Source organism: Chiloscyllium plagiosum, unplaced genomic scaffold (genome assembly GCF_037043375.1).
Source record: "Chiloscyllium plagiosum isolate Xiang-an unplaced genomic scaffold, Cpla_swu_hap1 HiC_scaffold_2, whole genome shotgun sequence".
NCBI lineage: Eukaryota > Metazoa > Chordata > Chondrichthyes > Orectolobiformes > Hemiscylliidae > Chiloscyllium > Chiloscyllium plagiosum.
Window position 1 is genome coordinate 5,442,211 of NW_028270140.1, and position 21,698 is coordinate 5,463,908.

General features: G+C 40.2%; 1 protein-coding gene across 1 annotated transcript; it reads left to right on the top strand.

Moving 5' to 3' along the window:
* The first annotated feature begins 4,655 nt into the window (after positions 1 to 4,655).
* Positions 4,656 to 13,020, top strand: kcnv2a (potassium channel, subfamily V, member 2a). The gene is made up of 2 exons (XM_043718517.2): positions 4,656 to 6,046; positions 11,279 to 13,020. Exons 1-2 carry the CDS (start codon positions 4,736 to 4,738, stop codon positions 11,555 to 11,557), a joined length of 1,590 nt encoding a protein of 529 aa, XP_043574452.1. The 5' UTR covers positions 4,656 to 4,735; the 3' UTR covers positions 11,558 to 13,020.
* The last annotated feature ends 8,678 nt before the right edge of the window (positions 13,021 to 21,698 follow it).

A 21,698-nucleotide genomic window follows, 5' to 3' on the forward strand; every position in this document is an offset into this window, starting at 1 on the left:
TGGCATTGCTAATCAGGGGTAGTAACACAGCTGAAGAAAGGGAGATCATCAAGGAGGGATTGTCTACAGAGTCAGTGTAGGTGGAAGTCAGAAACAGGAAAGGAGCAGTCACTTTATTGGGAGTTTTCTACAGGCCCTCCAATAGCGACAGAGACACGGAGGAGCAGATTGGGAGGAAGATTTTGCAGAGTAACAGGGTTGTGTGACTTAAACTTCCCTGGATTTTACTTAGTTCAGGTATTTTGGATGGAGCAGTTTTTGTCAGGTGTGTCCAAGAGGGTTCCTGATGCAATATGTAGATAGGCCATCTGGAGGGGAGGCCATATTGGATTTGTGCTTGGCAACAAACCATGCCAGGTGTCAGATCTCTCAGTGAGAGAGCATTTCAATGATAGTGATCACAACTCCATGACCTTCACTATACTCATGGAGAGGGATAGGAGCAGACGGTAGGGAAAGTATTTAATTGAGGGAGAGAAAATTACAATGCCAATAGGCAGGAACTGGGGCACTTAAATTGGGAACAGATATTCTCAGGGAAATGCATGACAGAAATGTGGAGGTTGTTTAGGAAGCATTTGCTGATAGTGCTGGACTGATTTGTCCCACTGAGGCAAGGAGGGGATGGTAGGATGAAAGAACCTTGGGTGACAGGGGTTGTGGAACATCTAGTCAACAGGAAGAAGAAAGTTTACTTAAGGTTGAGGAGGCAAAGAATAGATAGGGCTTTAGAAGGTTACGAGGTAGCCAGGAAGGAACTGAAAAATGGACTTAGGAGAGCTAGAAGGGGGCATGAAAAAGCTTTAGTGGGTAGGATTAAGGAAAACCCTAAGGTGTTCTACACTTAAGTGAGGAAAAAGAGGATGGCCAGAATGAGGGTCGGGCCGATCAGGGATAGTGGAGGGAACTTGCGCCTGGAGTCAGAGAAAGTGGGAGAGGTCCTTAATGAATACTTTGCTTCAGTATTCACGACTGAGAGGGACCTTGACATTTCTGAGGACAGCATGAAACAGACTGATATGTTAGGAGAGGTTGATGTTCGGAAGGAGAATGTGCTGAAAATTTTGAAAAACATAAAAATAGATAAATTCCCTGGACCAGATGGGATATACGCTAGGTTACTGCCGGAAAAGAGGAAAGTGATTGCTGTGACTTTGGCAATGATCTTTGCATTCTCATTGTCCACTGGAGTAGTGCCAGATGATTGGAGGGTAGCAAATGTTATTCCCTTGTTCAAGAAAGGGAGTAGGGATAATCTTGGGAATTACAGACTAGTCAGTCTTATGTTAGTGGTGGGCAAAGTATTGGAGAGGATTCTGAGACAGGATTTATGATTACTTGGAAAACCATAGTTTGATTAAAGATAGTCAGCATGGCTTTGAGAGGGGCAGGTTATGCCTCACAAAACTTATTGAATTATTTGAGGATGTGACAATATACATTGATGAAGGTAGAGCAATGGATGTGGTGTATATGGATTTTAGCAAGGCGTTTAATAAGGTTCCCCATGGTAGGCTCATTCAGAAATTAAGGAGGCATGGAATACAGGGAAACCTGTCTGTCCTGATACAGCATTGGCTGGCCCATAGAAGACAGAGGTGGTGGTAGATGGAAAGTATTCAGCCTGAAGCTCAGTGACCTGTGGTGTTCTGCAGGGATCGGTTCTGGGACCTCTGCTCCTTGTGATTTTATAAATGACTTGGATGAGGAAGTGGAAGGGTGGGCTAGTAAGTTTGCCAATGATGCGAAGGTTGATAGAATCGTGGATAGTGTGGAGGACTGTTGGAGGTTGCAATGGGACATTGACAGGATGCAGTGCAGGGCTGAGAAGTGGCAGATGGAAAAGTGTGAAGTGATTCAATTTGGAAGGTTGAATCTGAATGCAGAATACAGGGTTAAAGGCGGGATTCTTGGCAGTGTAGAGGAACAGAGGGACCTTGGGGTCGATGTCCATAGATCCCTCAAAGTTCCCATCCAAGTTGATAGGGTTGTTAAGAAGGTGTCTGGTGTGTTGGCTTTCATTAGCAGGAGGATTGAGTTCAAGAGCCGTGAAGTTATGCTGCTGCTCTATAGAGCCCTGGTTAGACCATACTTGGAATATTGTGTTCAGTTCTGGTTGCCTCATTAGAGGAAAGATGTGGAAGCTTTAGAGAGGGTGCAGAGGAGATTTACCAGGATACTGTCTGGATTGAAGGGCTTGGCTTATGACGAGAGGTTGAGGGAGCTAGGGCTTTTCTTATTGGAGTGAAGAAAGATGAGAGGTGACTTGATAGAGGTGTACAAGATGATGAGAGTCATAGATAGAGTGGTTAGCCAGAGACTTTTTCCCAGGGCAGAAATGTCTAACACGAGGGGGCATCATTTTAAGGAGATTGGAGGAAGGTTTAGGGGAGATGTCAGAAGTCGATTCTTTATGCAAAGAGTGTTGGGTGCGTAGAATGCACTGCCAGTGGTGGTTGTAGAGTCAGAGACATTAGGGACATTTAAGTGACTCTTGGATAGGCACATGGAAATTGTACAATGAATGGTATATTGGTTAGTCTGATCTTAGAGTAGGGTAAAAGACTGGCACAACATCGAGCGCCAAAGTACTGTGCTGTACTGTTCTATGTAACTAACATTCTTAATGTTTTATTATATTGGATTGTATTAGATAATGGTTTATGTACAATTTACAGGGGTTTCACATTTATTTTACTCTTTTCCTATTCTCTCACAATCCTTTATGGAATTAAAACATATCTCACCTTCTAATTGTTTCTGGGTATTTTGAGATAAATATGTTTGTGTTTATAGTGCAGTCTCTGTAAAGCTGTTGCTATCATACGCTGTGGCAAATTCACTCAGGCACTTCCCAATGTAAACACAAACACTGGAAATTATAATAGAACTTATCGATAATGGCAGAATGTATGAGCTTAAAATGAGGGCAAGATTACATTTGATTTCCTTAGCCACTGATTCCATTTCACTTGAAGACTACTCTTAGTCTTGGCTCCTGATATGCAACATTTTGGGGGAGTGATAGTGTTGAATATGTTTGTCCATTGGCTCAAAATCTCAGTTACAGTTTGATGAAATGAATATTTATCTGCCTACTAAAAATGAGATCACCTGGCAGTTCATTACATATTCCATTCATACAGTTGGCATGTGTTCTATTCAAGACTTGGATCTTGTTACATTTACCCAAATCTTGGCTAACTCGAGTGAAAATACATTACAGTGTATAGAGGACACAAGATCCACTTATGGGAGTGCCCAGTAATATAGAACCTAAGGAACCACTTCCTGTAAAAACTGCAAAAAATAATGCATGGATAAAGCACCATTCAATATGGTAGAGATAAAAGTAGAAATTGTTGGAAAAGTTCAGCAGTTCTGGCAATATCTGTGGAGCGAAATCAGAGTTAATATTTCGATTACAGTGACCCTTCCTCAGAGCTCTGGGTTCTGAGGAAGGGCACTCGATCTGAAACGTTAACTGATTTGTCTCCACAGATGCTGCAAGACCTGCTGAGCTTTTCCAATAATTGTTATTTTTACAGCATCTGCAGCTCTATTGGTTTTTATTCAATATGTTATACCGACAAGACAAAACCAGTAACCAAGATTAAGATACAGCAACATGTCTATCTATGGATTTTCTTCTTATGTCTAGCAAGGTAAAGTGAACTTTTTATTTTGTATTGTTTGAGAGGAGAAAAGGCCAGTTATTGCAATGTTTTATTTTCCTGACTAGAACTTCCTTTCAACTTGGGGTTGTACAGAGTGGTGTAGTTTTTGTGATCGCTCTTACAAGAAATCACACTTGTTATGCCAGTCCCTGGGTGGTGAATGGGTTCTGTTCAGGAGTAAGTTTTCAAGTTGATTCACACAAGTAGGAATACAATGCAGAACAATGGAGAGCAACAATGGAGTACATAAGCAGAGGAAATATTCATATGTCAGGTCTTTAAAGTTAAACTCCTGTATGAGGACATATTTGTAACACAAGCATCTGTAAGTCATGATTTGGAGATGCTGGTGTTGGACTGGGGTGTACAAAGTTATAAATCACACAGCACCAGGTTATAGTCCAACAGGTTTAATTGGAAGCACTAGCTTTCAGAGCGCTGCTCCTCCAACCACCTGATGAAGGAGCGTCGCTCCGAAAGTTAGTGCTTCCAATTAAACCTGTTGGACTATAACCTGGTGTTGGGTGATTTGGAAATCCGTAAGTCAGACATTCATAAATTGGGAATCCTGTATCCCTTATTGAGCTGTAGGAGATAGCTTCAAGGTATTATTTTCTATAGTCTTAAAATTTATTGTAATCGTTATTACTTTTTTAAAAATTATTTTATATTGTAATACCTGCTGTCAATTTAATGTCTTATCAAGTGTCCTTTAATAGTTTAGTGATATAATTAATTAGTTACAGTAGAATAACCTGAGTTTCCAAGACTGACTCTGTCACAGAAAATGCACTATCTAAATTATACTCCCTTCCCTCAGCCCCTTGCCAAACACGCCAAAATAAATAGATTGAGCAGTGAGCAGGAATGAAAGACGTCAGTGGCGCTAGAAATATGCAGCTGAAATGGGATAATATCTAAATCACCACCTAAGCCCTAGATCCTCTTTGTCAGCACAATTAATGGGGTCAGCAGCACTCCTCAAACATGCCTCTTCAGTCAATTCAATGCAGTTCAACCCACTTTCCCCTGACAGTTAAGTTCTCTTAAGTACAGAAATGTTAAAACTTAAGCTCAGGCGCCAGAGTCTGTTTGCGAATTACAAATTAAGAGACAGCTTAAATGTATCTCAGCACCAAGGGAACGATTTGGCGCATGAAAAAGAATGTTCCTTGAAACCGTGGAGCTCCATGCAAGAACTTGGGTCGGATATTTATGAAATTAATTATGACGATGTAGAATCTGATGATGAGTTACCAACTATTCCCCAACACAGCACAAATTCTACTTCAAAAGATTATGAATTGAATATTAACGTTGGAGGCAAGGTTTTCCAGATTGCCTATATTGCTGCGGCCCGCTTTCCTAAGACCAGAATTGGAAAATTGGCTACTTACACCGATTCCACGAGGAAGTTAGATTTGTGTGATGATTACAGCGTTCTAAACAATGAATATTTCTTTGATCGTGATCCTGCTATCTTCCACCATATCTTTAACTTCTACAGGACGGGCGTTTTGTGGATTAAAAATGAGCTCTGTCCCAGAAACTTTCTCGAGGAGATCCACTACTGGGGTATACGCATCAAAAACACCAATAGGTGCTGCCGAATCTCCTTCGAAGAGAGACAAGATGAATTGAATGAGCAACTAAAGGTCCAGCGAGAGCTGCAAGCTGAACTCGAAGTGGAAGAAGATGAGGAGCACTTCAGAGACTTGAAATATGGTCACCATAGAAGAGTCATCTGGAACTTAATGGAAAAGCCATTCTCTTCAGTTATAGCTAAGATGATGGCTGTTGCTTCCAGTATGTTTGTATTAATCTCCATTGTAGCCATGGCCTTGAACACAGTTGAAGAGATGCAATACATAAGTGCAGTTGGTCAGCTGAGTGGACATACCTACATGGAGAACGTAGAGACCATTTGTATCATTTTCTTTACGGCAGAATACCTGTTAAGAATAGTGTCCACACCAGACATTGAGAAGTTTGCACGGAGTGCTCTAAATGCAGTTGATCTCATTGCAATCCTGCCCTTTTACCTCCAAGTCACCTTGGAATGTTTTGAGGATGAAGACTATGGGAGACATGACCAGGATATTGAGAAAGTAGGCAGAGTGGGAAAGGTTGGCCAAGTGCTGAGGATCATGAGATTGATGCGAATTTTCCGGATTTTAAAACTTGCCCGCCATTCCACTGGTCTGAGGGCCTTTGGTTTCACATTGAAGCAATGTTACCAACAAGTTGGCTGTCTTTTCCTGTTTATAGCCATGGGCGTATTTTCCTTTTCTGCTCTGGTCTTCTCTGTGGAACATGATGTCCCATGCACTAACTTCACCTCCATACCTCATGCCTGGTGGTGGGCTGCGGTGAGTATAATCTAAGAATTCGAGAATTAAAAGAGAAGTGTTTCATTGCTTAATCATTAACTATCTTCAGGGTTTAAAGTGGAAGGTATTGTTTTATTGAATTTTTTTTCTTATGATATTAAAGTCTGTGCATCTGGGAGACAATTTCATTAGTTTTCATTATCAATCCTCCCTAGTTAGGTTCACGGGCCAAATACAGACATAAGTTGTGATGAAGGGTCAATGGGCCCAAAACCTCAACTCTGCTTTCTCCCCACAGATGCTGCCAGAGCTGCTGAGTTTCTCCAGCAATTTCTGCTTTTATTACTGAGAAAAGCTCCATCTACTGTACTTCAAAATAATAAATTTTGCCCATTTGGCCCATGGTATGATAAGGTGGACTTGCAGCTGACATAAACGAGGGCTGGCCCTCAAACACATCTTTACAGTTTTTTTGCTCATCATTTTAGTGTCAATTTGTCCAAAACTGCCCACTGTTGAAGTTGTTATTATAATATTGTATCCTCATTAATAGTAAGTAGTGAGGATTGTCAATGTCAGTCTTTGAAAGGTGATGACTATAGTGAGACGGAGATGAATCAGCAATGAAAGAGAGTGCTGGAAGAAGATGTTATGAATATGCAAATGTGGAAAACAGGAAAAGGTCAAGAGATTTAATTTTCTTCAGGGAAATAAGGCCATCTACGTATTTCTATCCTGTTATATGATAGAACCATGGAAACCAGGAGTAGAAGAGGCCATTTGGCCCATTGAACCTGCTCTCCCGTTCAATTTGATCATGGCTGACCCTCTATCTCAATGCCATGCTTCTGCTTTCTCCCCCATGCCTTTAGCATCTGGAAATCTATCAATGTCATTATTAAATATATTCAGTGACTTGGCCTGCAAAGCCTTCTATGGCAGTGAATTCTGCAGTTTCACCACCCTCTGAGTGATAGAGTGTAAAGCACCTCCAATCTTTTAAACTGAAATTAAAACTCCCTCCACACAGTTCCCTACAAACATTCCCAGGACAGGAACAGCACAGGTTCGGATGCAGAATAAAAATCTTTCTACACTGCCCTCATCAAACATTCCCGGGACAGGTACAGCACAGAATTAGGTGCAGAGTAAAGCTCCCTCTTTCTTTAAAGTGAAAGTAAAGTTCTTTCTACTCTGTCCCCATCAATCACAGCCAGCACAGGGTGTGATACAGCATAAGGATAGATATAGGATAATCCTCCTTCCACACTGTCACCAACAAACACTCCCAGGACAGAGACTGTAGTAAAGATCGAAACTCTGGCAGTTTGTACTTCACTGTCTCTGTCAGCACCTTGCTTTTAGTTGTAGTCTGGTGATATCATCGAGTGATATCAAGACACTGATCTTTCATCATGTTCTCACTGGGACAGGAAAATAGGTTGGACCCTCAAGTGGGAAACTGCTTTTTAATGAAAGGTGGAGCAATTGGGAATCTTTGCAGAATTATGCGTTAATTAGCCAGTCGTTAAGGTGAAAAAAAATCACTTTTTATGCACCTTACATACACTGTTTTTTCTCTTGTGTGGGCCTCATATGTATGTTACCTACAAGGTTATGTCCAGCTTCAATCTACTGTATTTTAAAAAACATGGAAGGATATTGCATTTCGGAAAAGCACTATTGAGAAATGCATAAAAGAAATTGTAGAACCAGATTTAAGGCAAGGAGGCATGAATTGGTTGGTTGTCATGGTAACTTCATGATCCGTGAAAAAACCACCTTTGAAGAATTGACAGCATACCTTTTTCTAAAAGCAAGAGATGAAAGTGAAAATTAATCTGAAATTTCATTAATCATCTGCAGTAGAATTTGCAGGTCAATTTGCTAACCTAAAATCTCAGCTTCTCGCAAACAGGATAGACCTTGTACATAAAACTGCATCATACTCTCTGCATTTGATTAGTTGGGACCCTTATGACTAAAGTTACAACAGTTAATACAAGATCTGTATTTGTTCCCTGCATGTCAGACATTCTCCTGATTTGATTATGTATCACTATTAATGATAGATAAGCAATTTATAATCATAATCATTCAGTGGTAGAGACGAGTACATTTGGATAGCTACCCAAGTAGGAAAGGTTTAGAGAGGAAAGGGCTAAACACAGGCAAATGGGGATGAGTGCAGCTTAGGAAACCTGGCTGGCGTGGATAAATTGGACTGAAGGGTCTGTTTCCATGCTGTATGACTTGAGTGTGTTTTCTGTTGGAATTGGTGGTAAGTGCTGACGCGCACTTGGCAATACTGACTGCTCTAATTCCTCCTATTAAAGTGTCATAATATCCATTAGAATCAACTGGCACTAGATTAGATTCCCTACAGTGTGGAAATAGGCCCTTCGGCCCAACCAGTCCACAGCGACCCTCCGAAGAGTAACCCATCCAGATCCATTTCCCACTGACTGATGCATCTAATACTTTAGGCTGTTTAGCATGGCCAATTCACCTGACCTGCACATCTTTGGACTGTGGAAGGAAACCCACATAGACATGGGGAGAATGTGCAAACTCCACACAGATAGTTGCCCAAGGCTGGAATCGAACCTGGGACCCTGGTGCTGTGAGGCAGCAGTGCTAACCACTGAGCCACCTTTCTTCATTCGTGGGATCCAACATGATTCTTTTTCTGTTTTCTCAACATTGCGACCTTTATATTTTTCTTTCAGCGGTGAATGTTTATCTCAACACCCCCTCCCTCACTACATTTAATACCTTCTAGCATTTGAGTGCTAACCCTAACCTCCCTAACCTTTCCTACCATCCCCATCAGTAGTTCTGACTTGCTTCAATCTGACTATCTCTACTGCATTCTCTTCCCCCTCAGTGGTGTTTAGTCTTTTGTTCCAACTTTGGGGCCAGCGACCACAATTCTATTTGTTTTAAAATAGTGATGGAAAAGGATAGTCCAGATCTAAAAGTTGAAGTTCTAAATTGGAGAAAGGCCAATTTTGACGGTATTAGGCAAGAACTTTTGAACGCTGATTGGAGGCAGATGTTCACAGGTAAAGGGACGGCTGGAAAATGGGAAGCCTTCAGGAATGAGATAACAAGAATCCAGAGAAAGTATATTCCTGTTAGGATGAAAGGGAAGGCTGGTAGGTATAGGGAATGCTGGATGACTAAAGAAATTGAGGGATGGGTTATGATAAAGAAGGAAGCATATATCAGGTCGAGACAGGATAGATCGAGTGAATCCTTCGAAGAGTATAAAGGAAGTAGGAGTATACTTAAGAGGGAAATCAGGAGGGCAAAACGGGGACATGAGATAGCTTTGGCAAATAGAATTAAGCAGTATCCAAAGGGTTTTTACAAAAATATTAAGGACAAAAGAGTAACTAGGGAGAGAATAGGGCCCCTCAAAGATCAGCAAGGCGGCCTTTGTGTGGAGCACCAGAAAATGGGGAGATACTAAATGAATATTTTGCATCAGTATTTACTGTGGAAAATGATATGGAAGATATAGACTGTAGGGAAATAGATGGTGACATCTTGCAAAATGTCCATATTATAGGGGAGCAAGTGCTGGATGTCTTGAAACAGTTAAATGTGGATAAATCCACAGGACCTGATCAGGTGTACCCGAGAACTCTGTGGGAAGCTAGAGAAGTGATTGCTGGGCCTCTTGCTGAGATATTCGTATCATCAATAGTCACAGGTGAGATGCCGGACGACTGGAGGTTGGCAAACGTGGTGCCACTGTTTAAGAAGGGCGGCAAGGAAAGCCAGGGAACTATAGACCGGTGAGCCTGACCTCAGTGGTGGAAAGTTGTTGGAGGGAATCCTGAGGGACAGGATGTACATGTATTTGGAAAGGCAAGGACAGATTATGGATAGTCAACATGGCTTTGTGCGTGGGAAATCATGTCTCACAAACTTGATTGAGGTTTTTGAAGAAGTAACAAAGAAGATTGATGAGGGCAGAGCAGTAGATGTGATCTATATGGACTTCAGTAAGGGGTTTGACAAGGTTCCCCATGGGAGACTGATTAGCAAGGTTAGGACTCATGGAATACAGGGAGAACTAGCCATTTGGGTACAGAACTGGCTCAAAGGTAGAAGACAGAGTGTGGTGGTGGAGGGTTGTTTTTCAAACTGGAGGCCTGTGACCAGTGGAGTGCCACAAAGATCAGTGCTAGGTCCTCTACTTTTTGTCATTTTGAGCATAAGAGGTACAGTTAGTAAGTTTGCAGATGACACCAAAATTGGAGGTGTAGTGGATAGCGAAGAGGGTTACTTCAGATTACAACAGGATCTGGACAGATGGGCCAATGGGCTGAGAAGTGGCAGATGGAGTTAATTCTGATAAATGCGAGGTGCTGCATTTTGGGAAAGCAAATCTTAGCAGGACTTATACACTTAATGATAAGGTCCTAGGGAGTGTTGCTCGACAGAGAAACCTTGGAGTGTAGGTTCATAGCTCCTTGAAAGTGTAGTCGCAGGTAGATAGGATAGTGAAGAAGGCGTTTGGTATGCTTTCCTTTATTGGTCAGACTATTGAGTACAGGAGTTGGGAGGTCATGTTGCGGCTGTACAGCACATTGGTTAGGCCACTGCTGGAATATTGCATGAAATTCTGGTCTCCTTCCTATCGGAAAGATGTTGTGAAACTTGAAAGGGTTCAGGAAAGATTTACAAGGATGTTACCAGGGTTGGAGGATTTTAGCTACAGGGAGAGGCTGAACACGCTGGGGATGTTTTCCCTGGAGCATTGGAGGTTGAAGAGTGACCTTATAGAGGTTTACAAAATTATGAGGGGCATGGATAGGATAAATAGACAAAGTCTTTTCCCTGGGGTCGGGGAGTCCAGAACTAGAAGGCATAGGTTTAGGGTGAGAGGGGAAAGATATAAAAGAGACCTAAGGGGCAACTTTTTCACACAGAGTGGTACGTGTATGGAATGAGCTGCCACAGGATGTGGTGGAGGCTGGTACATTTGCAACATTTAAGAGGCATTTGGATGGGTATATGAATAGGAAGTGTTTGGAGGGATATGGGCCGGGTGCTGGCAGGTAGGACTAGATTGGGTTGGGATAGCTGGCCAGCATAGACAGGTTGGATGGGTTTGTTTCCATGCTGTACATCTCTATGACTTCAATGCCCTCCTTTTCTGAACACCCATTTGAATTGCAGTTAATACTTTGCTTAAAAAATTGCTTTTAAATTGTTTTGTCAAGATACCTACTGAATAATGACTTTATTTGCCTACAGGTTAGCATTTCCACAGTCGGCTACGGAGATGTCTACCCAGAAACAGTGTTTGGAAGGATTTTTGCTTTTGGCTGCATTGCTTTTGGGATTATTTTGAACGGCATGCCAATCTCCATTCTCTATAATAAATTCTCTGACTATTATTCACAGCTCAAAAGCTATGAATATACAACATCATCAAAGCAGCGAGGAAAGATCAACTTCTCAGGAAGAGCGTTGAGGAAGATGCTGGAATGTTGTGGAGGGGTCCCACACCATCACTTACCAAGGGAAGAATAAGATGTCCTCAGACAATGACCTGAGTTTGATAAATGCTCTCACATTTTCTTTCTTGAGTGGTTTGAAGAAACATTTCATGTTTAAAATCCGGGGAACAAATTGGCATGTTCCCTGGAAAATTGATGATAAATGCAACTGGCAGTGTTCTGAATGTTGTTTTCATGATTAACCTTCAAAGCATGAAATGTCTAGTAAAAACGTTTTTGAATGTTGTATTCTCATTCAGGATTACTTTCCGCACAGTTTATTTAATTCAATCAAGAAGCAAACTTCCTGGGTAAAATACCAGTTACGTAACACAGCACAGGTTTTGAAAAAAATGATTTTTAGCAAACACAATGTTGCATAAAAGATTTGTAACAACACTCAGAGGCCAGACCACCCAATGGGTTGGGAGGTTGCTCTCGGGAAACATAAGGGTTAAGTGATGCTTCTCAGAACGCAAGAAAGTGGCATTCCACAGAGTTCCTTGCGAGGACATTGTTATTTATCATTGGCATAAATGGTCTAGGTTTAGACCTCGGAGGTGCAGTGTTAAAATTTGTAAGTGATATCAAATTTAGGATGCAGGTTAATACTGTGGAGGCCTACAATAATTTATGTGAAGGCAAAAGAGTTTACCAAAATGTGGATGAGCAGCAACTAACTCTGATGCAGAGTGGAGTGGGGAAAGGCACCTTTTGGCAAGAAGAACAAAGAGCAAGTTATTTCATGGAAAATGAAAGAAATAAGTTGGTTGGAGGAACAAAGAAATCAAGGAATGCAAATACATAAAACACTAAAAGTAACATAACAAATTGAAAAGACTCTATTAATCACAAATTATTGGGCTTCATAAATAGAGGAAAAGAATACAAAAGCAGTCAGCTAATGTTAACTTTATATTGAATGTTAGTGAAACAATATTTGAGATAATATGCATATTCTGGTCTCCAGCCTGGAAATGGATACAACAGAACTGGAGATGATTTGCTGTGATGTTAGCAGCACCGAGTGAATGCAACTCCAAGGAAAGATTGAGCAGAGCAGACTGCGGTTCTATGGTTTAAGAGAAGACCAAGACAAAATATGTTATCTGACATTAAAATTAAGAATTGATTCATTAGGATGAATATGGAAAAACTGTGGGTCAATAAGCAGAGGTGCCTAAACATGAGATAGCTACCGAGAGATCAAATAAACAATTGAAGAGATTCTTCTTCATACAACATGATTAAAATGTGAAACCCAAAACCATATGGATGGTTAAAATCAACAGCACTGAAACACTTAAGGGAAGGCCTTCCCGAATAGACAAATGAAAATGCAATAGAAATATAGAGATAAGCTAGTAGGAGATAATTAAAATATGAATGGACCTGGAACATATGTTCACATTGACCAATGGGAATGGATTATTCCTGTGCTGTATGTATTTGTACGAAAGATTCTGTAAATTTCAATAAATAAATTAATTAAAATGGGATGACAGAATAATTGATTGACACTTATTTAATCATTGTTCTCAGGAATACATGTGCAATGTTACTTTGAACGTCCAGTTCATAAAAAGGCATTGGAACATTTAAGATTGCCTTGACATTGTGGAATCTGGTGTGTTTTCCATCATGTACACAAGTGCTAGGGCCACAGTCTTTGGAGGCAGCAACCAGTGAAAGACTTCCTCAAGGTGAGAAGAGGAGGCGTGAAGTGGGAAATGGCAAGGATGCCTACACACATAGAGTGATGTACAGCCTGGAAACAGACCCTTCGGTCCAACCCGTCCATGCCGACCAGATATCCCAACCCAATCTAGTCCCACCTGCCAGCACACGGCCCATATCCTTCCAAACACTTCCTATTCATATACCCATCCAAATGCCTCTTAAATGTTGCAATTGTACCAGCCTCCACTACATCCTCTGGCAGATCATTCCATACACGTACCACCCTCTGCGTGAAAAAGTTGCCCCTTAGGTCTCTTTTATATCTTTCCCCTCTCAACCTAAACCTATGCCCTCTAGTTCTGGACTCCCCGACCCCAGGGAAAAGACTTTGTCTATTTATCCTATCCATGCCCCTCACGATTTTGTAAACCTCTATAAGGTGACTGTTAAAAAAAAATGGAATGCCGGACCCTCTCACTATCCATTTCAAAACAGGACTTAAGAATCTTGTGAGAGAGCATCACAGTTTTAGTATATGCTTCCAGCCACTTTGCATTCACCATCTGCTTTCCATATGCTGAGACTCTTGAGTACACTGCAGGTAACCCCACACCTTGTATTCTAAGCAGCAGGTACACAGCTCACCTCAGCTTAATATCAATCCTGTGTTTACTTTGCAAAACATATGTTCAGCAGACAGAATTTGGGTTTTAGGTAGTTCTCTGAATTATTAAGGTAAAAAGTCAGTTAGCTAATTCTAATGCAATATCTGACAAAGAAATTACCCTGCTGTATGTGCATTGCATACAAGTAACCTAACTAGAGCATCAAAGTAATGTATAATGATGCACTAGGGTTCAATCAATTTACACCCCATAGATATTTATACTGTTACAAAGATATTTCATAGCTTTAGTGGACTTAATGTTGATGAATTGTGAAGATGCCTGGATTGTGCCTTTTTTAGATTAGATTACCGCAGTGTGGAAACAGGCCCTTCGGCCCAACAAGTCCACACCGACCACCCGAAGAGTAACCCACCTGGACCCATTTCCCTCTAACTAATGCAATGGCCAATTCACATAACCTGCACATCATTGGACTGTGGGAGGAAACCAGAGCACCTGAAGGAAACCTACACAGACACAAGGAGAATGTGCAAACTCCACGCAGACAGTTGCCCAAGGCTGGAATCGAACCTGAGTCCCTGGTGCTGTGAGGCAGCAGTGCTAACCATTGAACCACCATGCCACATTCGTTTTTGAAGAGGTCAATGAAAAACATATTGAAATATCTTTAAACAATGAGGCATTTCTTTGAAACTTCATGGTCCGAGGTAATTTCTGGGCTTTGTTACGCAAACTCAATGTAAGGAAAACAACCCATCGGATCAAGGTTTGCTTTTAGGGCTGTTTTATGTGAACAGTATTTGCAGGCTCAGAAATTTGTGCTTGGATTTTAATTGGGAAAGGCTGCTACATAACAAGCGGCTTGGGTCATCCCTCCCATTTCTGAGAAAGGTTCACAGTGAGATCAGAGTGAAACCTGATTGGTCTTCTGGAAGAACTTTCCAAAGTTGTATTTCCAAAATAAGCTGTGTCTACCAACACCACAGAGACAGCCATGTGAGATTAAGGACTTGACCATGTGCAAGAATACGAGATCAGCAGAATTTAGAATACTCTGCGTCTTATCCTTTGTTGTCTTTCAGAATGGTCATAATGTGTTTTTCTTTTCAAAATGAATCTCTAAAGTGGGAATTCCATTTTTTCACCCATTATCTGAAGAATATATGTTTTTTGGGTTATTTAGAGGGGTAAACATTTATCTTTTCAATTAAAAATTGGGCATGTTAATCAATTCTGTATCTTCACAGAATGGGACTTGTTTTATATTAAATCAATACCTTTACTTTATTAAAGAAACCCGGTTAATGGATGTTTTTAGAATATAAAATGGTACACAGTATTCCAAATGTGGTCAAACCAAAGTCCCATACAACTGTAACATGATCTTCCAACTCTTGTACTCAATACCCAGTCCGATGAAGGAAAGTATACTGTATGCCTTCTTGACCACTCTACTGACCTGCATTGCCACCTTCAGGGTACAATGGACCTGAACACCCAGATCTCTCTGTACATCAGTATTCTCTAGGGCTTTTCCATTTACCATATAATTTGCTCTTCAATTAAATCTTCCAAAATGCATCACCTTGCATTTGTCCAGATTGAACTCCATCTGCCATTTCTCTGCCCAACTCTCCAATCTATCTATATTGATGCATTATCTGACAGTCCCCATCACTATCTTCTATTCCACCAATTTTAATGTCATCTGCAAACTTGCTAATCAGACCACCTATACCTTCCTCCAGATCATTTATGTATATCACAAACAACATGGATTCCTGTGGAACACCACTGGTCACAGTTCTCCATTTATATTAAATTTATATTGCTCACAGATGATCCAACGCTGACATGTAGAGATGTAATGCATGGTGCAACATATTGCCTAATGCCAACCAGATCTGAAGCTCGGCTGATACAGAACTATTGATGAGAAGTAGGCCATTAAGCCCCTTGATCCTGTTCTACCATTTGGTGAGATTGTGGCTGGTCTATGGCCTAACTCCAAATAGTTACCTTTGTCCCATATCCTTCAATACCTTTGCTTAACCAAAATACATCTACCTCAGATTTAACATTAACAACTGGTCCAGCATCTACTGCTGTTTGTGGAAGAGAGTTCCAAACCTCTCCCATCCTTTGAGTGCAGATTTGCTTCCTAATGTCTCTCCTGAACAGTCCGATCCTCATTCACAGACTCTGCTCCCTAGTTCGAGAACCCCCAACCAGTGGAAATAGTTTATCTTTGTCTACAATGGCTTTTCCTGTTAATATCTTGAAGATTTTGATCAGATCACACCTTAACCTTCTAAATTCTGGAGAAAACAGGCCTAATTTGTATAATCTCTCCTCACAACCTAACCCCTGAACTCCAGGGATCATCCTTGTACTCCCTCCACAGCCAACATATCCTTCGGAACGAAGAAAGTGCTGGGCTATTGGAAGTATCTTTTAATAAGACATTAAACCTGTCTCTTTTATCAGGTTGATGTTAAAGATTCCATGATTCTAATTCAAAGTGCAGGGAAGCTGTCTATATTGTCCTGGCTGATATTAATCTTTAATTCACGCTACCTTTTAAAAGGAACACAGATTCCTGGTAATTATCACATTACTAATGAGTGTAGCTGAGGCAATTAAGTGTGAACCTGTGAGTGGGATATGGAAGCTTGGAATGTTAACATTCTTGTAAACTTTGTTCCAAATATCTAACCCAGCCTGTAAGTGGAAGGTACTGAGTTCAAATTCACATTCAGTTTGAGAGAGGAGAGTGGGTCTAAGACTAGAATTTTAAAATTATATAAGAGCGACCAATTGGGCATGAATGCTGAGTGAACTGGTTTATTAGACTAGGGGGTACTTATTTAAACACATAATTTCAGAACATAAACAATAACTATATCCCTACCATCTATGGTTAACTAAAGAAACTAGGGAAAGCATTGGCCTGAAAGCATCTGTCTGCACAAAAATCGGTAACAGGCAGGTGACTCTTCAGAACATAAAATAAAAGGCTAAATTGTTAATTAGGAGCAACAAATTAGATTACTCTAGCCAGACAAATTAACATGGATAACAACAGCTTTTGTATGCTGGGCCTTGTGAGAGTGAGAATGGAGTTAATTGTAGATATTGTGATGATGCTGTAGCTTTAAGAAGTTATTTTGTTCTGGTTTCTTTTAAGAGACATTGAACAAAAGGTGATGAGCTGGCTGGTTAAGACCTTTTGAGTAAACAGTTTGGGAGGCTGAGGGTTTTTGTTCAACAGCCTGAATGGGGGTGGCCAGCTCTCACAGATCAGGATTTCTGAGTTTTGTGTTTTTCTCAGTAACATCAGAAGCTGTTTGAGGTCTCAACAGAGTTGGACACTTCAATGAATGTCTCCTGGCTGCTACTTTCTCTGAATTTCTCGTGATACCTTTTCCTCCTGGATTGGAGACCTGTATCTGAGGATCTTTGTCAGAATTTGCCTTTTTGCCAAGGGAGTGTGTTTATGGGATGTTACTATACTGGAACAGTTAATTAGTAATGGTTACTGCATCTATTATTCTATTAAGTTTCCAATAGCATTGCTATTCTAAATCCTCTTTCTTTGGTGCATTTTAACTACAATGTTTAAATAAATTGTTTTACTTAATGTTGAGTAGTTAGACTATTGCATTGCATCTGCTATAGGCACTTCACATTTACCTTTAAAATAAGAAAAAGTTAGAGTCCAGGATACCTTCTTCATATATTTTCAGGGGTCTATTTTGTTACGTAACAATATTAAGGAAATAAGGAAATGAACAAATGTTTTGCTTCTGTGTACACTGCAGAGGCCAATAATAGTTGTAAATTAGCAGATGGAAGGGAGAGAGGAGCTTAATGAAATTACCATCACTGAGGAAGCAGTACTCAGCAAACCAATGCATCTGTGAGCTGACAAGTCTTTGGGTTCTGATGGACTTCATTCTAGAGTCGAAAAGTTGTTGTTAGTCAGGCAGAAGATGCATTGGTGTTAATTCTCTACATTGGTGTTAATTCCCTAGATTTCGTAAAAGTACCAAAGGATTGGAAAGGAGCAAATACAATTAGGGACGCATGGTGGCTCAGTGGTTAGCACTGCTGCCTCACACTACCAGGGTCCCAGGTTCAATTCCAGCCTTGGGTGATTGTCTGTGTGGAGTTTGTACATTCTCATGTCTGCGTGGGTTTCCTCCCACAGTCCAAAGATGTGCAGGTCAGGTGAATTAGCCACGCTAAACTGTCTGCAGTGTTAGATGCATTAGTCAGAGGGAAATGGGACTGGGTGGGTTACTATTCAGAGGGTCAGTTGGGCCGAAGGGCATCTAATCTAATCTTCTTTTCAGGAAGGTGGAAAGAAACAGTGGGAAGCCAGTTTGTTTAACATCTGTCAAGGGGAAGATGGAAGAATTAATCATTAAAGAGATTATAACTGGGCACTTGGAGGAAGGGTAGCTTGGTAATCAGGAGGATTGGTGTTATGAATATGAAAGGGAAATTGTTTCACAAATTTGAGTTGTTTGAAGGAATAACATGTGACGTGGATAAAGGGAAGGTGGTGAATGTACTGTATTTTGATTTCCAAAAGGCATTTGAAAAAGGTGTCATATCAAAAGTTATTGCAGAAAACAGAAGTTCTTGATATACGAGGTCACATATGAGCACTGGGATGTCAAAGAGGGGAACCCTGTTTTGCTGCTTTTAATTTGAGATGTTTAGGGAAGCATCAAGAAGTGGAACAGAGCTGCTTCTTATTCCATGCATGCTTTTTGATTTGATTTGATTTTGATTTTATAGTAAGAATACAATAAAATACTGTAAAATACTTTCATTTGTTGCCATGAAATGGCTCCATTATAAGAGTAAGGAAAAAAAGTATAATTTGAAGTGAGTCAATTGTTGTATTCCTCACTAATTAAAGTGAATACAGTTAAGTGGCAACTGTTAATTAGAGATGCCTTATCACCAAGCCTCCACAGCCAAGGAAACTTGAGTCAATAGTTCACTGTCCAAATATATCCAGTCCAACCTGAGAAAACCGTATCAATGCTTATCCAGTAAATGAGCCCTGGTATTATACCTTGTTGTTTCAGACCTGGCATTAGAAAGTTACCTGTTTTAAACCTAATGCATTCACCACTCTTATCACTTGGTGCTGAGGGAGAGACGCAGCATGGGGGAGTTGGAGTTAATCATTCATGTATTTGTCTGAACAAGTGAGAGTACATCGAAAAATGTCAAGCCGTTTTCATTACGTTTACCATAATCTTACGTTTACCAGGTCAGGTGAATTGGCCATGCTAAATTGCCCGTAGTGTTAGGTAAAGGGGTAAATGTAGGGGAATGGGTGGGTTGCGCTTCGGCGGGTCGGTGTGGACTTGTTGGGCCGAAGGGCCTGTTTCCACACTGTAATGTAATCTAATCTAATCTTTTGAAGCAGAACTGCACAACATTAATATTCAGAACACTTAAAAAAAAAACAGAATGTAAGATTCACAATATGAAAAAAATACTTTAAATAATTAATTCTTGAAACACATGATAAATAAATTGAACATCTCAATTATTGTAAGGAGGATAAATTTATACTTAGGTATTTATCTGTAAATCATTTAGCTTTACATATTCTAACAGATTAGCATTCATGGCAAATATAAGATTGTTAATTGTCCATCTGATTCATTGGCTTAGCACCTCAATGTTTTTGAATCATTCCCAAATAAACTAACATCAGTGAAGACGTTTGATGAAATTGCTTACAAATCAGACTGAGATGAGAATTACAAACTAACATGGAAATCTAACTAAACTTCAGGCATGTTGACACTGACACCCTGTTCAAAGCTCTCTATTTTAAACAACTTGAAAGAATTTAAAAGTTAGTTTTCTGATGCGTTTGTAATCTACCAAGTTTCTCCTTTGACTTCCTCTCCTTAATGCACTCCAGGCAGTCCCCCCCAACATTGTGATTGGGTTTTGTTCTGGAGCCCATTCACAAGTTGATTTGGACACAAGTCAGATTACAATGAAGTACGATGTAAAGCAGATGCTTGTAACTACAGGAAATGATCATATGTCAGGACATTAAAATTGCACCCCTGTTAGGGATTGAATGTCAGGTGGTCATAAATCAGTGACCCCCTGCAATGCATTATTGATGCACATTTTAATGAAAAACATTGGATATAGGCTGGTGCTCAATGTCCACACCTTACCCTGATGGAGTGATAATAGGTCATTATTTTTTTCACAGGAAATGACAAGGCCTAATTGTCCAGAGGGCAATTAAGAGCCAAACATGGGTTCCAAGTTGCATGTAGGCCAGAGCAGGTAAAGACAGCAGATTTATTTTCACATGGTACATTAGTGAACCAGATGGTTATTTTTAAAATGGCAAGGGACAGTCACCACGAGATTAATTATTTTTTAAATCTTAGTTCAAATTCCACAGATTACCAGAGTGGGGTTTGAACTCATCTTTGAAAACTAGCCTGGAGCTCTAGATTTGCAAATTCTCAGTTGGGGTTCAGTAGGGCATGGAAGCTAATTTTCATGCTGTAAAACCACCCTAATACCATCAACTAGCAGAGCCTGGGTCTTTAATGGTCTGCATAGCTAAGCACTCACTGCTTTAACCAAATGATGTTTGATCTACTCAACAGTTAGACAATAATTGGCACCATTGCAACCCCACCTAAAATCATACTGAGCTGTTCAATGTGATTCATCCTTTAATCAACTGAAACCTTTTTAATTGAGTTATTACTTGATTCTGATCTAAGACTGCTGTAATTTTGTCAATGAACCATCAACGTTCAAGACTCTTCATTTGCATTATCAGTTCACAGATTAGAAGAGAAAATACTTAGAATATTTATCAATAAGTGGTAATTATCCAATTAATATCAATAAATTATAAGTTTTAGGACATAGAACTGTACAGCCCCATCAGCCCTTGATGTTGTGCTGGTCTTTTATCCTACTCCAAGAGCAAACTAACCTACATACCCTTCATTTTACTATCATCCTTGTACCTATCCAAGGATCGCTTAAATGTCCCTAATGTATCTTATTTTGTTCAACTCACTGGGTTAGTTCACTGGAAATAAAGCCCTGCTATACCCAGTGTCATCACAAAATAAAAAAGCAAGATTCCTCAATTTTCCAAATCTGGTTCACAGAAAGCATGGTCCTGGTTTCTGCACGGAGTAAAAATTAATATTTATTACAGGGAAATACAATCTAGCTATAGGTAAAGGTTTTGGAACCATTAATATGTGCCCCCTTTATAAGATATGTCTTACACGCAGATACACGCACACATAACACACATACACAGAGAGGAAAATACGAGGTTTTTAAAGGTGGACGGAAAGACTAAGAAAGCAGTTCAGTAATTCCTGCTCTCAAGGTCTGCTGAAGCAAGTCTTGTGCCAATCAAAATGCTGCATCTGAGACTTCCTTCACTGGTATGTAGCAGGCACAGGTTGTCTGGTTCATATATATAAAGGATCTTAAAAAAAGATTTATAACGTATTTATTAATTATAACTTATGAAAGAAAATGCTGGAAGTGGTGTTAATCAAGAAGACTATTTATCCCGGATGGTGGCAAGCTTCTCAGGTATTGTTGGAAATGCATCTATCCAGGCTAGTGGGGAGTATTCACTCAGACCCCTGACTTGTGCCTTATAGATGGTGGACAGACTTTGGAAGTCAGGAGGTGAGTTATCCCAGATTTACTAGCTTTTGACCCGATCTTGTAGCCACAGTATCTAGATGATTGACCAAACCTAACTGGACTATCATAACTCCTAGGATGTCGATAGTTTGCAAAAGTCATTAAAATCAGATTTCT